General features: G+C 46.0%; 1 protein-coding gene across 1 annotated transcript; it reads right to left on the minus strand.

Moving 5' to 3' along the window:
• Nucleotides 1-258: 258 nt before the first annotated feature.
• suz12b (SUZ12 polycomb repressive complex 2 subunit b) lies at nucleotides 259-20,470 on the minus strand. Its single transcript, XM_015356498.2, has 16 exons — nucleotides 19,681-20,470; nucleotides 17,875-17,921; nucleotides 17,624-17,688; nucleotides 13,208-13,276; nucleotides 12,906-12,955; nucleotides 11,156-11,241; nucleotides 8,801-9,053; nucleotides 8,437-8,539; nucleotides 7,444-7,549; nucleotides 6,692-6,869; nucleotides 6,296-6,384; nucleotides 5,623-5,766; nucleotides 4,169-4,326; nucleotides 3,498-3,696; nucleotides 3,049-3,128; nucleotides 259-2,510 (listed from the first exon to the last, which is right to left on the minus strand). The coding sequence occupies exons 1-16, from the start codon at nucleotides 19,874-19,876 to the stop codon at nucleotides 2,156-2,158; spliced, it is 2,178 nt and encodes a 725-aa protein (XP_015211984.1). The 5' UTR covers nucleotides 19,877-20,470; the 3' UTR covers nucleotides 259-2,155.
• Nucleotides 20,471-21,918: the final 1,448 nt, after the last annotated feature.

The raw sequence follows: 21,918 nt of genomic DNA on the forward strand, positions 1-21,918 counted from the left end.
TTTCTTAATTTCTAATCTTTTACCATTTAAAAAAACTAAAGGGTTTTAAAAATACAAGCAAATGGTTCAATTTAGCAGACTGATGCGCCACAGTGGAGGTGGATTGAAAAGGGACAGAGGTCGTCCCAGACCAGGGTGGGACAACAGGGCTTCCTGTAAAACTGTTCCCACTGTCGCTGCTCTTCCTCTCCAGCTTGTAAAACAAGCTGACCAAGACCTTATTACCCAGAAGTCATTCAAACTGCAAGTGACCATTGCTGACAATGGTAAAAATTATTTTATTTTAAATAGAAAACATCCAACATTTTCTATAGCTCCTTTATTACAAAATTCACAACTTTAACATGATGGTTTAACAATGTAGTTTTGATTTTTTATATTTTTAAATTCTTTTTTTTTCCTTTTCTTGGGGCCACCAGAAAAAAAACACTTGTGCAAAACAATGCCAGTCTTCCTTTTTAAGCAGTAGAAGCATAGTCAAGCTTGCTTAAGAAATGAGAGCAAAATCCTGAAACTACAAGTCTCCCCAAACCAAGCTATGTTTTTCATACATATGTGCACAGCTTTAGCAAATTAAAGCAACAGTTGAGAAAAGCTTTCATTGTTTGTCCCTCAAAGCACAACCCAAAGGACTTCACAGAAAGACACACCCTTTCAGCTGGCGAATTAATGTTCCTAAAAGAGCTGTAGATCACCCCTTTTTACAAAGTCTTTCCTGTAAACTCAAAAAAATCACTGAAAATACATTTAAATATACTTAATGAAGAGCTGAAAACTATGGCAAACAGAAATGCCATTGTTTTGCACTGTATGTCATTCAGGAGTAAATCTCTTTACAAACAGACGTGAGTAATGAATGCTCTTTACAAACAGAGCAGGACAGTAAAATTCACATTGGTTTTTTTAGAGTTCATTGAGGTGTCCCAAAAGTCTCCAAAAAAGGGGTCAGCTCCCAGCTATTACAAGAAGGAATGAATTAAGAAACATTTAAAACACCATAAGAGCAGCAATAAAAAAAAAACTTTTTAAATATGAAAAATGTAATCTATGGCAGTACATTAAAAAAAAGCTATGAGGTGATATTGTCATTGTCACTGGACCTCAGTGCTCACCAGGACTGAGCCTGCTCCACTGATACGGCACTAGTAGTAAAAACCACGTTTCCATTGGAAAAAAAAAATCTGTAAACAATTGCATGAGTAATAAGCAAGTTCCTGCATGCAGTGAAATACTGCCAGAATCCTTGTTTTCCGTTAGTGTCTGCAATAAATACCCTGTTACCACGGACAGACCACATCAGAATACTTGCATATAGAGTGACAATATTTTCTGGTCCAGTTCTGCAGTGCATCTTTTTTCCCCCTCAGAAAAGTGGCTGATCCACAGGCACGCTCTTCTCAAAAGGCAGGGCTTTGGGTCATATTACTCTTAGGAACACCTGTGTACAGACCTACCTGCCTGCCTTTCAGCAGAATGGTAAAAGGTTTACATCTTACGGAAAAAAACAAAAACAAAAAACGATGCTTTATGTTCAAGTTTTCAGACAACCAGTTGCACCGGACAACTAATGCATCCAAAACAAAAAAATGCCAGCAAGAGTCGGGAAAAAAAATCTTTGAATGTTTTTTTTTTCTATTCAAAATATATTAAAAAGTAAATAAAGTTTTTCCAAACAGGCACCCAGAACAAGACAAGTGCTAAAATACATTTAACAGATTACAGGGCTGTCACAGTAGACACAAAAGGATGGACACGAATACTGCTGATCATCGTGATATTTCTCTTTTAAGCCTCATTATGCCAGATTACATGATCGTTATACTGCAATATACGTTAACTAATCTGACAAAGAAATGTACATAAAAAATCAGAAGCAAAAGGTTATAATTCCCAAATGGTTTAGTGTAGTGATATTCAAATGGACCACAAACTCTTACTTGTATTTTAAAAGATCTCTAGAATGGATCGCCGCCTTCTAATTTAGCTCCACAGCCCAACACTGGTTTGATTACTTGGTACCCAGTGCCTGTTTGGAATCTATTTTTCTTTTTCATTTCAATTTTGAACAAGATTTTCTTTTGCTGCCCCCGCCCCACCCCACCCCGGACCACCCCTCACAGCCCCAGTCCGCTTCAGTCCGTAAAGAGCTCCGGCTTCAGAGTTTCTGCCTTTTGTTGTGTCTGGGGGCTCCCAAAGCAGCGCCGCTGTCGGGCTCGGGGCTCCGGTCGCTCGAGGGGGCCTCAAGGCCGTTCTCCCCATTCCGCTCCTCGACGGAGGGCGGCTGGCTGCCGGCCTTGTCACCCATATCCACATCCCTCTCTAGCCTCTGCTGGATCTCCCTCAGCTTGGCCATCGCCTTGTCGATGGTGACTATACTGACCAGGTTAAAGTCATGCATGCTGACGAGGTGCAGGAGAAAGTTCCGGCACAAGTTCTTCTCGGTGATCTGCATCCCACACTTCTCAACAAACAGCATGCAGGCTTGATTCATCTGATTGTCTGCAATGAACCTGGAAGGGCAGAGAAACAAAGAGGCCATGAATTGCCACCGGGGGCCCCAGAGGAGTTGTTGGCCTCATGGGACCGAAAGGTCACCAGGACAGTCCTTGCGATTAAAAAACACCCACTGGAGAAGATCAAGACACCGAAGAAGAGCGAAACATTCAGCACATCTAGCTCGTGTGGTTGCTAGTGGATAAATGATCCTAGGATCTCGCCCAGCTGTTTCTTGAAAGAAGCTGGGGCCTCATCTTCGACTATGAGGCTCGGTAGTTTGTTTCAAACCCCTACAACATTTTGTGAAATGACGTTTCTCCTGATTTGAGTTCTAATCCATCCAGGTGGGGCTGCACATTGGTAGTGGGGGAGGGGATCCCCATTACCTGTAAAGCACTTTGAGTTGAGTGTCCAGAAAAGCGCTATATAAGTGTAAGAAATTATTAATGGTTCTCCCGATTTTACCTAACGGTCCCTCAAAACCCCTGGCTTCGTAATGCTTTCTCCAAAGAATTCAAGCGTCAGAGGTAATAATCCTGGTTTTAAACCTACCCATGCTTCATCACATGAAGGTTCCAGAGTTTCATGACTTCTTTTTCTCCTTCATTCACATCTGTAAACTCCTCTATTTGCTGTGGAAGAGGGGACAAAATAGGAATAAGGAAACCGAATCCATTTTTCACACGAACGGCAGACAAAATAAGCTCTGCCAACAGAACCAAGGACACGCAGTGACGGCCTGTATCCGAGACAAGGCAAGCCTGACTACGTGTAACAAGCGCTGCGAGTTAAGTGCTAGCTGTGACGTGCAAGGTAAGTGTATTAAACTGTACAATCTAGAAGAGTGACAGCTGAGCTGTAACACATTAGGCATTAAACTGAAAAAAGGATCTCAGTTTGTGTGCTCCGGTCCGAAGGGCCCTGATGCCCGTGGGCCTTGCGTGCCCTCGGTGCCGGCGCAGGTGACCCAGGCGGCGCTCGACCGCGGCGCCCAGCCCCACCGTGATGGTCTTCTCCCGCAGCCACTCGGGGTCCTTCTCGTCCTCGCTGTCCACGTCCATCTCCTGCGGCCGCAGCGGCAGGCAGCTGTCGCTGTGGAAGTACAGCCGGTTGTGGCCGCTGATGTAGGTGCGCTGCTGCTCCAGCTCGCCGTCCTCCGACTCCAGGAACTCCGACAGGCTGGGCTTTGTGCGCTTCGGCCTGCGATTCGGGGGAAACGGTACGGATCACAGCCGGAACAGAGAAAGCACTTTTCTGCGGAACTCGCGACAAGTCTACTAGACCACCAAAGTAGTGCATAAACCTACCTACACAACAGCACATGAAATCAAGTATTTAAGAAAACGGTTCTTCAATGCACAACCAATTTATGTAGAATTAGTGGAAGATTTAATGACACACCCAAAAAAAAACTCTCACTCCCTGCCCTTAACCTCGGGATTCACATCCAACGACAAAAATACCCTACAATACTAAAATACCATACCATACAAAACTGACTGCCTAATTTAAGTGTCTTTCAGAGCAGAGCAGGGCTACACTGTGCTGAAGGCCTGTACCACCACTGGCACTGGAGCTGCGGACGGATCGCGGTAATTAGTCGGTTAGGAGGCTGGAGACCGCATGACTGCGCGGCGGACACGCGTGGCTGGAGGCGCGGTCACCGACCCACCTGCAGACGAGGATGTGGGTGACGGGGGTCCTCTTCACCGGCCCGTTCCGGCTGAAGGCGAACCCCGGCTGGCTGTGGATATCCTGCGGGTTTCCCACGTAGGATCCATCGTAGCACTCGTTGATAGACACGTCTATCCTAGCACCTTTGGGGTGAGGCTGTGGAAGGAAGGAAGGACCGGTGACTGACAAACAGGCCTCGCGCAGAAGCAGGAGCCCTGATGTGTAAAAGCAAGCACCACTGAGACAGAGTGCCAACACATCTAACAAAACTAGGAGCGCAAAGTTAACCACACAGAGCGCCATAGCTGCGACCCCTGTTACAGCCACGGGACTGCTGAGGGAAAACAGGCGTTTGGTTACTTTTGAGAGTTCTCAATGCACAGAGGCTCTGCATGTAGACTTGTAACTGCTCCTGGGAACAGAGTGAGATGCCAGCTCACTGAGTGCAGTGGAAAGGAGAGCAGAAACCACTGTACTGTCAGTGGCAGCAGGTCCACTCTACAGCAGGGACTACCAGTCTTTGTCCTGATCCCCAGCAGAACCCAACGTCTACTGGTCTTCATTTCAGCCAGACTCTTGAGTGCCTCAGAGCTAATGACTGATTAATACCTTTATTTTCCACTCACAAAAAGCTGCCGTTTTCAAAATGAATAGGCAAATTTAAAATCTCTTGCAAATCAGCAATGGGACAGAGAACAAAAAATATTGTTTAATTACTTAAGTATTAATGAAAACTGAAGTACAATTAACCAAGAGCTCAGCTGGAACTAAAACCAGCTGGTGACCGAGGTCACAAGGGACTCGGATTGCACTATCCTGCCCTGCCTGACAGGCTAAGGAGAAGAAAAGGTCCCCACCAGGGGGCGCAGTGCTCTGGAACAGACAAAACAACAGCAAGCAAGGAGGATCCAAGACCACAGCTCAGCAAATACTTCCCTACAAAACCTTCTTTCTAAAAAAAAAAAATGTACAAATACACCGAGATGCATTACAGTACCACCCTTTTAAAAATATATATATTTTTCTCACTGCCCAAACCCTTACAATAGTTACCCGTTTTTCTTTATAGGAGTAGCTTGTAAGAGTTCATTATTTACAACCAATATATTGGCGCTTAAACGTTTGAGAGCCCCTGTATAAAGTCTATTATACAGGAATTATTACCTGTTACGAATAATACCTCCCTCGTTTCCCGTACATGGCAAGTGTTGGTGACTTATTATTGCTGAAGCTTTTTCAATAATAGAGTGGCTTAATCACTACCCGCTACTCCAAACCACTGGAAGTCCGACTACAAAGACGGGCTGGCTGAGACAGCAGAGTGGGAGAGGAACAGCCCTGGGACAAACGGGCACCGCAGCGAGCTGCTTGTCGAACTGGCACGCCCAGAGGAACAGCTCACAGAGCCCGGCCCGGGGCAGACAGGCCTGCGGAGGCACCAGCAGCTCTCACCACGTAGTTGAAGATGAAGCGGCTGTGGGAGAGCTTGAGGTGTTTGAGAAGGCTGTAGAGCCTGCGGCAGTTCAGCGTGCACCAGGGGCAGTGCAGGTCATCGCGGGCCTCCGTCTGCTGTCTGGTGTTGTTGTTGTAAAGGAACTGCGATGGATGCGAGATAGAGTCGTCACAAATCACGTATAAGCAGTTATACACTACATAAACCCACTGAACAGATTTACTGCAACTTGGATGTTTACACACAGCTGGTTTACCCACTGTTTGCATCTGATGAATGTGTCCTTCCAAATTTCCAAAAAACATCCCCCGCACACAGACAATTCTAAGATCTGGTTTAGCCAATAAGTTGTCTTTAACTGATAATTAATGGATTGACAGTGATATCTGCTATACAACATGCACAGAAGTGGAAGGAAATGCTGCAGAAGCAGGAGCTTCAGCAAGGGGCCTTCAACCAGGTGAACAAAGGTGTAGTAGCAGGTAACAGGCCAAAGTCTAACTCAGGACAGCTTTCTGTTATTACCAAGAATAATTTGTTTGACTGCTCCGCAGATGGTTACATGGTCCGACACACTGCAGCACACTGGACTAAACTCCACACACTCCTCCAGCATTAACAAAAAATGAATTCAAAGGTTATCAGGGCAATGATCAGAAAGCAGCACCTCACCTGGTAAAATATTCGTAGTTTCTGACGAGGCTCATATGTAATCTGCTCTCTTCTTGCCTGCAGTTCCGTATTAATGGAATCTTTAACAGCTGCAAAAAGACATGATTCACCTTTTGAACCACCGGTCTAAAACGGGGCATCGAGACCCATCCCAGCTCCAGTTGCGCCGGGCCAGGTGTCGGCTGCCCCAGGGGACCCCAAACACTCCTCGGGCCGGGAGCAAGTACACCTGCCCACTGCGTCACCCCAGACGAAAGGCTTGAAACGTACTTGAGTTATGCAATCATTTCACATCCACAGGGCACGGCTGGCCCTTGTCAGGCACTCTTTGTGCACGACTGTGCGGACAGCAGCCTGCCTGAAGCAGTCCCGGGACGGCGCGGCGCACGGCCTTACCTACTGTCTGAGCTGGCTTCAGGGAGCTGGGCCTGCTCTCCACGGCGGTGGTGTCCGAGTTGCGGGTGGCCAGGGGTTTGGCGACGGGGGCGGTGGATTTGTCATTAGTGTCCCCTGTCCAGCGCAGCGTGAACTGGAGCGTGGGTCCCTGAGAGAACGTCTCGAACGGTGGCAGCCTCTGAAAGCGGCAGCACGTGAACAATCCCGTCACCGTCTGCGAGCCCAGAGGAGCAAGAATCCACCGCTCGCGCCATGCTCATGTGCAAGCTCACCCCGAACCAGGCCCACTGGCAATTTCTAATCTTAGGGACAAGCCCTTTAAAAGTTAATTTGAAACTGCCAAAACCCAGCCTTTTAAACTTTTATCACCCCTTTGTCCCACACTGCTTTATAAAATCGGGATATACTCAAGAACACTAGTAGAAATCTCAAATCTACAGAGATCGAGGCAATCTATTTTCAAACTTTCACTGGAATATCAGATCAGAAGGCCAAGTTCTATCCTTCATGGGGTGTAGTTTGTAGTACACCTCAGCTCTGAGCTCCTCACTCTAATTAACATGCTTCACTGGGTTAATTTAACACCTACCAGCAGGATCAGAAACAAGCGCACTGTCCTAGAACCTCCCAATAGCGCGTACTGGTCCACACTTGTTTTCCCCAGACTGTCACTTGGGAACACTTCATAAGACCGCAATCAACAGTAAAATGACCTTAGACCTCCGGGGGTACGGTCACTGTCTGGCAGATACCTTCCCATCCAGGATGGTCTCCCATGTTGCTCTCTTCTTGCTGACTGGACATTCTTCCATCTCCTGCATTGACACTTCATATTCTCCGTCCAGCAGCTGCAGGCGCCTACGGAAACACCCAGAGCTCATTCACAGAACAGGCCGTTAAAAAACATGCAGACGAATTACACCCGACTTGACTTCACAACAGCAAACAGCACACTCTGTCTGCGGTCCCTGACTCTTCAGTGCGTGGAAGCCTGAGGCTTCTGCATGGAAACACACAGAAAAAACTAGGTATATTGCCTCCAAAGTGAAACTCCTCTAAAAATAATAATTACAGGAACAATTCAGCAATATACACAGCAGTGTCTCAGCTGTCATATTCCCCCCACGTGTTGTCACGACACTTTCACACTGATGACAAATCTATCCTTCTCCTGCTGCATCACAACTCCACTAAAAAAGGCAGAGCTTTTAGCATCAATTGCCTGGTCATTACTGTTAGTCCAGCAAAAGGTCATGTGCTTCTAACACGAGGACCCCGCCTCTGTGGTTTTGAGCAACTCTGATAAAATCCATTTCCTGTATTTCTGAAATAGCCGCTACATCAACTCTGAGCTCCACAAGGGGCCTTAAGAAAGTGGCACAGACAGGAATCGTGCTCTGGAGAACAATGTGGCACTTGTTTAGATAATCACCAGCAAGAGTCACTGCACAGGTTTGTAAAAGAAAAGATGCATCACTTGCCACCATAATGGAAAACAATCCACTTATACAAAGCGTACAAATGTAAATTTGTAATTGTATTAAAAAGCAGCAATTCCTTAGAAGTAATGGATGGAAATGAGGATGTTCTACTGCCTACAGGGACTGCAACCTGACTGCCAGGTTAAAAAAGCATGATTTTCTAACAGGAAGGACTTGCTCATAGAATATGTAATAAAACAAAGTTTAGAAGAAGCAACGGCCTTTCTCCGATTATGGTGGTGGAGATCCTGCCACCTTGATTACCTGTTCTTATCGAACACCGTCATCTGTGCCACAAAAGTCGTTTCCCCATCCTCACGGTGGGAAGAGGTCCTCTTCTTCCTGGCCGGAAGTTCTTCTATAACATCTAGAAGAGTCCAGCAGATAAATATAGTTACTTACTGTTGTGAGACAGACTCCCGAAGAACTAACCGCAGCTACAAGAGACACGTCCACCTATCGTAATTCCCACAGGAAATAAGTTCCAGAACAGGGAATGCGGCAAGCATGAGGCAAGCCCGCCCTTTTCTTCCTCCTCAAGCTGCCTCGTAAACCCCAACACCGCAGCTGTGTTTCCAATTAACTCTCGAGGCAGACCGGCGGACCTCTCCCGGAGACCAGCACTTGCCAATGTTCTCGTTGGCCTCCCCGTTGACCTCCCTGCGCCCCGGCCGGGTGACCCTGAAGAGCAGGGAGTAGGACTTGACCATGTGGCTGTTGCTGGGCTCAAACTCGTTGCTGGACACGGCCAGAGAGGGGAAGCTGCCAGGCTTCGTCTGGCCAACTCCGCCACCGCCGCCACCGCTGTTGCTGCTGCTGTCGGGGTTCAGAGGCACTTGCTTTTTACCCGTCGGCACCTGCTTCACTGGGCAACTAACATCCTGGAAACAGAAAAGACGTGTTCAGCCTCCCTTTCGCAGCGCCTCAATTAACAATCGGGCTCCAGACTGCTGGCCCAGTTTTCAATGTAGGAAAACCGTGGAAAAACAGAGACCCGTTTGCTTTGCTACGGACTTGCCGTTTGCACAGTCTGCCTACAGATAAAATAAGGACCAGCACCACTTTTCAGTGAGGTTAACAGCCTGTTCCCGATTGCACACATGCACATTCACAGATAGGAACATAATAACATAAAGAACGTTACGAAGGAGAGGAGGCCATTCAACCCATCACGCTCGAGCTCTTAGTAGCTTGAGGTTCCAAGAATGTCATCAGAGCCTGTTCCTGGAAGAGCCTAGTAGTAAATCAGAACCACATTTAATTTGCTTGTCAGCAGATGATGCCGACAGGGAGGAAAAATAGGTTAAAACAAGTGATTTACGCAACACATGCAAAGTAGTTCTGGCGTCTGTAGAAGTCAGAATTTTGTTCTGCCTTGATCCTGAACGACTGCGGTCTGGGCTCCTCGTCCTCAAGCGAAGGTGAGGTTTTCCGACAGTGCACAGTGCAGCACGTCACACACTGCCTGTGCGTGTACCAATATTCACTCCGTTCTTTGAAGTTTGTTTTAATTCTGTCTGCTGGTATCAAGCCCTAAAGCATCCAACCAGGGATGGGCGATGCACCCAAAAAGATGCATAAGTACAAATGAAATGCAATATACACACATAATATGGTCCTGTATTAAATGCTGTAATTCTCCTTCAGTGTCAAACAGTCCAGTCAGGAGCTGATGCTAGCAGTGAATTAGGGTTGTATTATAAAAGGACACAAAGAGGGGCAGTTACACCATTCCAAAGGAAAGGCTGGGATGGGGTGACAAAAGGATGGGAAATTCCTCTGTTGTAAACTATCCTGGATTCCAGATAAATATTTTATAAAGGCCGATCTCATAGTTAGAAAACAGTTCTAGCACAGTGGAAGCTGAGAGTTTATAGTCTTGTCACAATTTACTGGAGTGTATCAAGTAATTATCTGTCATTATCAGATTTAAGACAAGAAAGGAAAATATCAAATAATCCACATTTTAAAAGATGTTTCAATGTCAAATACACAACATGTCCCCATCAACCTAGTAGTCAAGACAAATATGATATATCACCCGGCCCTTTCTTGTAAATTACTAAGCAAAAAGATAATTTGTTCAATTAAAATAAGTCTGATCCTTGAACACTGAAGGGTTTTTATGTTTTTGCTTCAAACCATCTTGTATATCACGTACGCAATTGATACCTACGAAATTTTTCCAAGTTAATCTTGGCAGTTTAATCGTGGCTGCCTACAGAGCAGCAAGGAGAAGCCACTTTTACCAGTTATTTTAGGAAAACAAGAACATAATGATCCCAACATCCATAACAGACCAAGAAGTGCTGCAGAGAGAAGTCAACACCTGTATTCTGTCAATCTACATTACTAATTTATAATTTTTAGACCTACTAACCACATTACTATGTACTTGTTAGGACATTTCTAGCATGAAAGGGAGTAAAATACATATTAAAGTCTGGCAGCGGCTCAAACGCATGTTTTTCGATGAGGGGATTTCATTAACATTTCACCAGCATGAGTGAGTCGCCCCTCTGCCAGACAGCCCTGCCTCAGCGCTGACCGAACGAAGCGGAGGTGTTGCTCAGTGGGGGGGACCCGTCCAGCCTAGCTGCCCGCACAAAACCTACGGCCGTACAGTGACACCGCCATGACTCACTACGCGAAAGTCATCTGGCTGTAGGAGAAACCCCCGCAGCTGAGCAGAGGCGCAGGCCAGAGCAGCAGAAAGCACACGAGGAATCAGAGGAAACAAGTCACGTTCAGGGGAGTCAAGCTGTTTCATCACAACCACTTAAACACCAACATAAAAGAAAGCATTCTGAAACAGAAAATGCTTGGGTCCAGATTTCTCTTGCTTATCCTGCAGCTGAACACAGACTTTTTCCAAAAGAGAGAAAAGGTGATAATTAGTAATTGCAACAAAACAATTACGTGAGAGCACTGTTACAGCTGTTGAGCACGTAGCGTCAGCTAACATCGTATGATTAACACTTACCTTTCGCTTTTTATGGCAGACTTTAACGAGTAGCACCTCTAAAGACACAGAATTTTGTTCGTTCTCAGAGTTCTGTGATGGCTTTTCTGGAAAAAAAATACCATTAAATTTAGATTTTCGTCGTCAGACTGCTTTTTCTTAAAAACAGATCTGCATTAACAGGAGGGCTGGCATGAAGACGATAAAAAATAGTCAAAAGTTTTGATTTGCAGTCCACATCAGTGAATCTTGGAGCACAGAATTTCAGTTAGAGCCAAACATCTTTCTGAACAGTATAATGCACCAAGCAGAAGTATGTTAGTATTACAGCATCAACAGGAAGGTTAAGCAGTGGCACTGACAAAAAGTGCCATCTATAACAGACTTTTTAAAGTACTTGTGAATGCATTATTCCACATTGTTTAATAAACTTTTAAATACAACTGCTAGAAATTAAAACAGAGCAGTTAACATCTGAATCAGGTTAAAAAGCTTCTACTACTTTGTTTTCAGCACATGAGGGACAGAAACACATAAGGCAGAAATATGACTGCATCTTCCTTAATGTAGCAGTGCACACTCTAGTATGTCCTGAAACTGGGATACTGAGCCAAACCACTCTAGGCTAAAGCTTTAGATATGGCATTGCAGATCTCACAATATATAACTTTTCCCTCACAGTATACAACTTACAATAGATTAACAGCATTACTAGAGTGTCAATAACCTGGCAGTAACTGATCTCTGCTAATGATTAAAAACACATTAAGAGTAGTCACTCTTCTCACCTTCAAATGCTCACTGACGAAAAACTGAATGCTAAGATCCAAGGTGACATTGAATAAATTTGTGATGAACAGACTTTCTAAATACAAGGTAAAATATGCATATCCTGATTCTTCACTGCTGAGAAGTCAAAGTTTACAAACCTCTGCTTGTAATATTATGCCACCTGATCACAATATGATTAAATGAGGACACAAGTTACACTTAACCTTATCTTAAATGAGTCATTTAAATAAATCCCTGTTGATATAAATAAGTTAACTGCAAAACATTTATTCAGAGCTTTATTCCCTCCTTTTCAACACATAAGTAAAAAATTAGACCGTAAAAGGCTACAGTAAAAGAAATGTTGACTCCTGCACAGGGCTATGGATAGCGAAGTTGAAGCAGCCCCTAACGCTGTACACAATGCCAGCCTTTTAAAATGATTGTGAGATGAATTCAGTAATTTGGCAGGTGAAGGACAATACTTCAGATTCAATCCTCATCAGCTTCATGAACTAAGGGTTTTAGCGAATTTAACTTGAATATTATTATAAGTATTATCAAGAAAAGAAGGATGCACTGCAAGAGAAACGGCATTTTATTAGAGTCGAGGCGATTTTAAATCTCAGCGTAAGCGGGCACACTGCTCAGAGGACACATTCCAAGGTGACTGAGGAAACACACTGTTGAAGACTCAGGCAGGTGTAATACTTCTTACTCCCTGTACAGAAGCAGAGCGTTAACCAAAACACATTCGCCTGACAGCAAGGCATCTGTGACCTTCAGCTACCAAGTCCAGGCAGTGGCCAGGACCTGGAGTACAATACAGCTGGGCACGGAAGCCGGACTGAAGCAGGTTAACAAAAACACAGCCGTTAAAACGATATCACAACAGCAGGCTCTCCCCCCCACCACGACACAGACTAGCCAATTGCTGCTCAGAGCTTGACAACATTTAATGGGAGTAATCCTTTTTGAAGTCAATAAAACAAAAACGTACCATTTTTATGGAAGAAACCAGTAAATGTGAGCTGCAGGTGTGAAGCCAAGCTGTAGAAAGAAAAGTAAAACCAGATGATGACAAGTAGCACGTAGCACTTGTGACATAAAAAAAACTGTTTCCACTTTAATTGTACTTTGTTTTAAATTTCAATATAACCATGGGGCCAGGGGTATACTGCCACTTCAGTCAAGAATCATAAACCCCCAAATACTCAAAACAATTAGGATGGCAGAGAACATGATGTCTCATATCGCGGCGAAGGACAGAATAGATGTTTTCGATACGAAGTGAAAAGATACCTGTGAGATTCCTGTTCTCCCTTCATTTTTTCCACTTTGATCAGCATGTCATCCACTTTGAAAGACCTCCTGAGAAAAGAGGACAATGGTTTAACAGTTAATACTAGGAAATACTAGAAATATGCAACACTGTGTACCAGGCCTGTGAGGGAAAAGACTAACAGAGAAAAACTGTCAAGGTACACGAGCAATCTGAAAAGATGCGACTGTAATAGCCATGTAATCCTTACTTCAGATGAAGGTGGCAAGATCTTTATCCCTGAGACAACACTGAATAACACAGCCCAAGTGTAACGAAATCAAAAGAAGATCACTACAAAGCAGATCTCCACATGCCTTGCAATGAGACCGAGTTGTAAAAATGCTTTATAGATTAAGAAAAAAACATTTCATTATTTTTTTTTTCCATAATTTTGCACTCAGTAACCACCTCTCAAGTATGTGGGAGGACAACAGTCACCAAGTGACTAAGATTCCATCTTACTTTAACACAATGTACCCTCTTACTACCACACAATCTTCGTTAAAGCCCACAGACAGTTTTTGTCATCAAGATACACATTGCTCACACTGCTCACTGCAGTCCATCACCTCCAATGAACTTGCACAGGAGTTGTGTAAAAAGAGCCCACAAGCAGGTTTGATCATTTAAATAAGTCTCTTTTCCTAGGAATTACAAAAAAAGCTCTAGACATTTAGTGCTCTACGTGTTTCAGGCTATCTGACAGGAAAATAAGTACACCAGTAAAAACAGCTAAATAACTTTTTGAATGGCTTTTTAAAGAAACCTGTTTAAAACATGTACAGGAAACGACAGTGTTATCAGTCTAATGAACAGGTTCTTGTCCAATAATTTAAAGAAAATACAGAAGTATTCTTATGACGGACAGAACAAGCATGAAAAGAAGCCCATGATCTCAACTGGGCAGACTGCTGTTCTCTGGGAACTGACCCCAGCCAACTTGACTCAATAATATTGATCAGCATTCACACTGCGCAAGACTTCAGAGGGGAAAGTAAGGTCTTCTACATAACGCAGAATCTCCCAATGAGCTGTAGCACAAACCACCAGCTAGCACCAATACTCTCGTACAGCTTTAACCAGCACGATTTAATCAAGCTTTCACGGAATCTCCGAGAACAGGTTGTTCCTCCTGAACAGAAATCCACAGAATAAACCGCAACTTTTCCCCGAACTGGGCAAGCCAATAACACGCAGGGCCAGGGCAACGAAGAAACAAACTCTTCTATCTAGAAAAGCATGGATTTGTGCAAACAGGTTCTGACCGACTGAAAACTACTAAGTCTCAAGAAAACAATCTCCCTAACAATGCCACATGCCAAAAGGTGCTCCGCATAAGGAATGGTTAAGAGAAAGGTTCCTTCTGGAATAGAGCACACAATAACACACCCAATACAGTTAATGTACTGGTTTAGAATAATGGCTCCAATTACTTAGGTGCTCTGAAGTCTTGGGCAGCTCTGTGAACACACCTCTCCTCCACCTTAAAGTTTGGTCAAACTATCCCCAGATAAGACTATAAAAGAGTTAATGCATTTGATGATACTGTGCTGCCTATTAACACAGGGGGTGCTGTTAATAACAGAGGGGTCTGCCTTGGACTTTTAAAACCCTGACGAAGATACAGGAAGTGCTGAAGAAGACAAGACCCTTTCTCGGCCTTCAGCACTGGTCTGAGAAAGGGTAACCCTCAACTCGCCGGCCCACAGGAATCTTTCAGGAACGAGCTGGAGTGGTCTTATTAAATAATGCTTATGGCTAGAAACAGGCTGCACACCCTTCACTGCTGTCTTGTTTCATCAACAGAGGCAACTGTGAAGCATCCGCACTGAGATATACTCCATTTTAATACTTAAAATAACCTATTTAAATACAAAGCAAGAATCCATCTGGTTTCAATTTTTTAAACCTGTCACTTAAAGCCTATATAGAAAGTTTAAATACTTTTTTTTTAGGTAAGAGCCAATATTAAATGTGTAATATTAACAATTACTAAGCAAAACCGCACAAAGATTTCAGACTGTAAACCTTACTGTCGGCACCGTTTCCCCATAGAGAACAAACTACCTCTTATATGAATAACTTCCAGGGCAGATGTCTGGATAATTACAGGAGACCCTAGAGCAAATACTACCTTAGGTTTCTGTAATATAATCCCTTACTTTAATCCAATAATCCCCCCCGACAATCACTTAAACAATCATCCAAATTACACATTTAATACAAGATTGTTAAATGCTCAAAGCATTTCTAGCGTAAATCACATGCATGGTTTAAAGTGAACAAAACGCGTTTTGGAGGTTTTTTTAGTAAAAAAAAAGCTGAATGACTAGCACAATATGCAATCAAAACAACTACAACTGTGTTTGTATATAGCAAAGAGTGAAGCACTAAAATACCTGAGAGCAGTGCTCAACATACACTTATGTTCCACTACAATACTGTTTAAGCTCTTGCTTACCACCCTGGAGACAATAACAGTACTAATGAACTCTCTTCAGTAACGCCAAGTGTAAGATCTCCTTGTTTTGACACTGAACATACCAAGACACAAACACCCAACATCTTCATTCTTCACCCCCTAACACTGCCATTCTTGCTGTACCTCCAGGTTAACCTATAAAAGCACAGCAGTTAACCTCAGCCTTTCTGCAGCTGGTGCAAAACCTCACACATCAAGGCACAATTCTCAGAAATACATTTAAATAAGCAAAAACTTCAGCGTTTTATTTTTTTCGGCACACTTATACGGCTTCTAAACCGACACCTCGATACGAACACTGTTAACTGCGGCCCATCTGTCAAAGCCCAAATCTGAACCTGATCCTGCTCTGAACCCACGTGGAGGAGACGCGAAGCGTGAAGCTCTGCGCCCAGATCACTTCCCCGCACAGCACAGCTCTCGTCACCTCTGTCCCAGGGAGACTTAAAAGACACGAGCTTCCTGGTCTCTTTAAAATCACACGCCGTGGGAATCTCTCGAGCCTCCGCTGGACGAGGTCAAGTTATCTTCCGACCTAAACAACTTCCGATCGATGACTTGAAAACGTGACCAGCCTATGAAGAAAGGGTTGTAATACCATCGGTTCAACTGGCCTTTTCTTCTACTGCTCAAGGGTTCAACAGCAGCAGCACGTCTGGTTCATCTCTTATGACAACCCACCAAAAAGGGCTCCTGGAACCCCAAGCGCCATTATCGCATTCCCTGGCCCTCCTACTCCTGCCACCACAGGGGGCTTCCTTTCATCCGCACCGTTTACAGGGCACTGCAGAGGAGGAGGAACTTCAAGCCTCTCACAACATATGGAAGCACTACTGAGCGCTGTGAGCCAGCAGGGCTGCACCATAAAGCCCAGAAGACAGAGAACTGCACCGGGGCCACTTCGGCGCAGTTCTTGAAAATAAAATCTACAGGAATAAACCTGGAAAATACTGTTTTGGAAACATCCTGGTGCACAGTAATTGTATTAATTTATGAGCTTCCGTGTTAGACAGAATAAGGAAGATTCAATTCATATCTTCTCATACAAATTCACAGGTTCTAATATCTGTCATTTTGTAACTGTGTTTTATTTTAACCTACAAGAGGAGAAAATTCACCTACGTCTTAAAGATTAAACTGCAAAACTAAAGCATTCACGCAAGCAAGGGTCGGGTTGTGAAAGAGGTTTTTGTGCTTTTTTTTTCAAAAACAGAATCTCACATAACGCCTATTACTTTAGTAACAGCTTTTTATTTGGCTTAAAGGACAGCTTCAAGAACTAAAGGAAGTTCTGCTGAACATTTAAATTGAGACACGATGTCGAGTTGCAGTGTTTTCCAGGTCACAGTACAGACCCACTGCTTTTCTGGGTCTGGCCTTATTCTACAAAACAGCAGGGCTGGAGAATAAACAGCTCTAAACGAGTTTCTGGTCAAGTCATGTCATCACAGAGAAAAGGCTGTAAATTTCAGATACCAATCCTTAAAGCACACAAGAAAGGTTACAAAAGAGGAGCCATTGACCCATCCAGCCTTCGCTTGGCAGTTAGTAGCCAACTGATCCCACAATCTCAGCTGTTTCATGAAGGAAGCCGGGCTGTCAGCCTCAACACCATGACTGACTGCTCAACGCTTCGATAGTTTAGCTGTTGCTTAATTCCCGAGATTTTCCTACAACCAAACTGCCCTTTCTAGATGGAAACAAGACAGACTACCTATATAGAGCACACAAAAATATACATCCTACAAGAGAGGCGTAGCTAGCGATAGGCAAAGGCAGATAACACAGGCTGGAGAGGCACTAGACAAGCCGTGGAAACTCTCTTTTCCGCTTAGTGGGTCACGGCGCGCGGACAGACCCAGTTTCCAGTCACAAACGGACCAGGAGGCGTCTTTGAAAAGCCTGCATTTACCTTCTGGCGTTTGTTCTGGAGTTCCGGTGGGACATGTAGGTGAGGGTCCTGTGCAGGAATATGGGCTGAAAAATAAAACGACCTCCGTGAGGGAAAACGCAGGGGCGCGAGACACCAAGCACTGCTCTCCCTGCAGCCCGAGCAGACCGGACTGAGGGAAACTCTCCGGGGCTTGAGACGGCGAGCGCCTGGCCGTGGCCATGACAAGTTACAGCAAACACTCCTTCTTCAGAACCCCCCACCAGACTTACCGCAATGAGGTTCCTCGTGCGAAGGAACCGGTATATCTGAGTCGGCTCTGTCAAGAAGAGGAAAATAAACGTATGAGGAGGAATTCAGCATCCCTAACAAAGAGCACGACACCCGTTTGTCCAAACTTGCCTAAAGCGAGTCCACGCCTCACCCATGTCCAACGGGCTATATAATGAGCTGTGAACAAGCAGTCTAGATGCAGAGTCCCTACGGATCTGTGTATTAAATAGTTCACTGGACAGTGGAGACCTCATGCCCACAAGGAACACCCCTTGTGCGCTTCTGCTAATGTTTAAGTGCAATGTAATAAACCAGGTCTGCCTAAGCTCATGAAGCTATGGTTTTATTTAATCTTAAGACTTTGCAAAGCGACCCAGTCAGAAGAGACTGCGTTTTCCTGTCCCGGTCAGGTTTCAACAAAACATAGACTGGGCATCAAGGGGACACTTCCCTAGTCTGAAGCAGAATTCAAAGAAAACGCTTATAAAGCAAAATAACACCTGCAAGGCTCGCCAAACCCGTTTTGCTTATATTAAGGCACATCATATTCCCCACTTGTGAAAACAAATTTTTTGGTGCATCAACCGGCAAATGTGAACGACCGTTTCTTCGTCTCTCCCCAGCGATCACCAGGGGATATGACGTGTGTCTCTACTTTCTGATGTGTTGGAGACGTACAAGACGTATCACGGGGATTCTTATAATGTATGCTTTTCTGTCAACCGAGAAAAAAAAAACTAGTTTCATGAGCTCATTTCCAGATTTTCGGGGACCGCGGTGTTTCCAGTTAAGCGAAACACGCAGCAGAACAAACGCGCTTTAACACAAACAAAAAGTTTATTAAAGCACAGCGATCAGATTTCCTGCGCATTGCATCCGGGCAGGTTCACAGAGAAAGGAAGTGTACCGTTCAGCACCAAACCCAAATCCGGCAGTTCTACAGCTGGCAGAGCAGAACGAACCGGGCTCAATTAGCAACCGCCTTTGGGCAACATTTTCGTTTAAACAGCGCTGCTCGACGTCAACTACAACACAAGGTCGTTAACCAGCTAGATCCCCCAAACCTCACCCATTCCCCTATTTGACGAAAACAGCGGTTTGAACCCGACTCCCTTTAAAGGCACGACATCAACACGTGTATAAACTCCACTAACATTTCTACATTTTTACCAAAAGGTCAAAATAATATTTACAGACCTAGATCGGTTTCTGCCTTTTAAAATACTTTCCCTCCCGAAGCCCAGCGGCGATACCGAGCTGTAGCCCATGAAGTTCACTATCTCACGTCCTTCAGCTCCTCACGCTGGCCGGGAACATGGAGGGACCTGCCTACAGCAGTCCTCCACCAGCGGTTTCAGCCGACAGGCGTTCACGACCCACGCTGTCAGGTACGACCCGACCTTACCCACCCCGGACACCAGGTCAACTCCTGCCATCCGAGGCAGCTGACCGCCGATACCCAGTCGCGCTCAAACACACACACAAATTAAAACACGTCGAACGGAGATTTACACGCAGAAACAAACGAGAAAAGCGGGGCGCAGGTAACTGGGGGCTCCTCATGGCACATGTGCTCGCCGTTTTCTAAAGAAATAAACATTTTCACAGCAAAGCGTCAAGCGAGCGAGCGAGCAAGCAAAACACCCCCCCCTCCCCCGAATCCGCGATATTTACACGAAAGCACGGTAAAATGCCGGCCAGCGAGAGACCCCAGCTGCCGGCCCACACGTGTGCGCTCCTCCCCGCCCAGCGAACCCCTCTCCCGGGCCGGGAGCCGCGGCCGCGCCGAGCCCCGGGCCACTCACTCTCGAAGGCCTGCAGGAACAGCTCATGGTCGGCTTGCAGCTGGTCTATTTTCGGCCTCTTCACCGCGGCCATCGCGGCGGAGGGAGGGTAGACTCCGCCGTTCGCCTTGCCGCCGGTACCGGAGCCCAGACCGGGAGCCGAGCCCGAACCCGAGCCCGAACCGCCGCCTGCAGAGCTGTGCTTCTGCGGAGCCATTCGACCGCAAGGGGGGAAGGGGGAGGGTAAAAAAAACCCAAAACAAACACTAACAGCAAAAAATGTAAAGATTCAAATCGGGGGTTCAAAACAAAGGACACGGAGACCTGTTTTATTTTTCTTGACCAGAATCAGAAATCGGCGTACTAACATTCGAGTTTTAAATGTTAACCATTAAACGCACAGGCAGGTCACCCAAATCTACTATATATATATAGACGAATCTATAATATGGGATAAAAAAATAAAAAAACACGAGTTTCAGCTTCCTCTTCGGAACCACCAACTAAGTGCGGTATCTCTGTAGCAGCTCGGGAGAAGCCATGAAGAATTATTACGGGCGGTTTTAAATGGTTAATTTCAAATTCCCTCCCTGCGGCTCCTTCAGTTTTCCTCTTTCTCCCCACTTTTCGTCCTCGGCGTCTTCCAGTTAACCTTGAGAAACGAAGCGGTACGACGCAGGGGAGAATACTGCGGAGGTAAAATAAATACACATAAACGACGGCACCCCCCGAAAAAACAGACAAAACTCCGCTCAACTCCCCTCGCTCGCGAGGCTCAGCCTAACCCGCTGGCCGCCGCCCGCCCACCTCCGGCTCCCCGCCACAGCCAATGGGAGAAGGAGAACTCCCAGCCCGGGCAGCGAGGGGGGTGGGAGAGACGCGTCGTGATTGGCCGAACGCCCCGCCAGTCGCGTCCCTGGGTCCGGGAGGACGAGTTCGGTGGAGGAGGCAGTTTGCCGCTCGCGCTCCTTTCCTCTTTGAAACGATTTTGCGGGAAATCGCGCTGCTCCGGCGCGGTGCATCATGGGCGCTGCAGTCATTCGAGTGCGCGCCGCCGACCCGCCGGGTGCACGGGAGCTCGCTTCAGGCTAGCCTAGCAACGCCCGAGCGACACAACCTCTGGCGTTTGCATGGGGCCTAGAGATAAAATAATTGTAGACCCTCCTCTTTGGTGCCATGCCAAAATAAATAACCTTTAATCATTTCGCAAATTTGAATGAAAAACGAAACCCAAAGTATAATTGAATTCTTGGAAATACTACACGTCTCTGAGCAAAGCGTACAGGTCCAGAGGTTATGATGAAGTCAGGCATCACCATCACACAGTTTCACATCTGATACCCTGCGCAGTGCTGGGCACCACTGTCTGAAAGGGGCTCAAGATGAGTGTTTACCAAACAGGGCAGGCTATTGGGCCCAAGTCGGGTATTTGGATTAACAGAAGGGCCAGAAAGTGTAGACTCATGTGACCCCACAAGACACTGAAGAGCAGGGGTTCCCAGCTGTGTCCAAGCTCCCACTGGACAGCACTGTGACCCAGTGCAGGTCCGGTGAGCTACAGGCTGCTGCTCGGATCATGCCGATGAGACTGTGTGTGTCAGATCACATTCTCAGAACTGCAGCACTGGGGCTGGCTGGCTTTCACACAAGCGCCTGCGGCCAGTGAGTCTGAACTGGATCCAGCTGCTCTGGACAGTGAGACTTAAACAACAACTCTCCCTGCTCTCCTTAAATGAAGAGAGAAAGGGTGCTCAGTGTAGAGAGGGGTGCGCTGTGCGGAGAGGGGTGCTCTTCCCCCTGACCTGGATGTAAACTGTGCCCTTTCTGCAGCAGTCTCCCACAGACAGCAAGTGAAAGATGCTCATGGCTGTATGTGTTGGCTGAAATGTAGGCAGATGGTGTTGAACTGACTGTGCTGACTCCTTCTGTCTCACCCTAATGAGGCCAAGCAGGGACCGCCCAAGCTGGGCTCCGGCCAGTGGGGTCCGTCAACAATCTGTCGAGACCAGAGCGTGCTGCTTTTCCTCCGGCGCTCCGGACTCACATGCGTGCAGCAGCAGTGGATTGGGGGGACATTTTCTCAACAGCGCCCACCAGCTCTGGTGATGGTGGCGTGTGAGTGTGTGTGTTCGGACCCGAGCTCTGCCATTTTCTACGCCCTGGTAGGAAGGAGATGGCTGCTCCCCCCGGCGAGCAGCGGACAGGTGACTCTGTTCCGCGCAGGTGAGGTGGGGTGTGGGCTCAGGTTGCAGCCGTCCC

Source organism: Lepisosteus oculatus, chromosome 9, assembly GCF_040954835.1.
Source record: "Lepisosteus oculatus isolate fLepOcu1 chromosome 9, fLepOcu1.hap2, whole genome shotgun sequence".
Classification (NCBI taxonomy): Eukaryota; Metazoa; Chordata; class Actinopteri; order Semionotiformes; family Lepisosteidae; genus Lepisosteus; species Lepisosteus oculatus.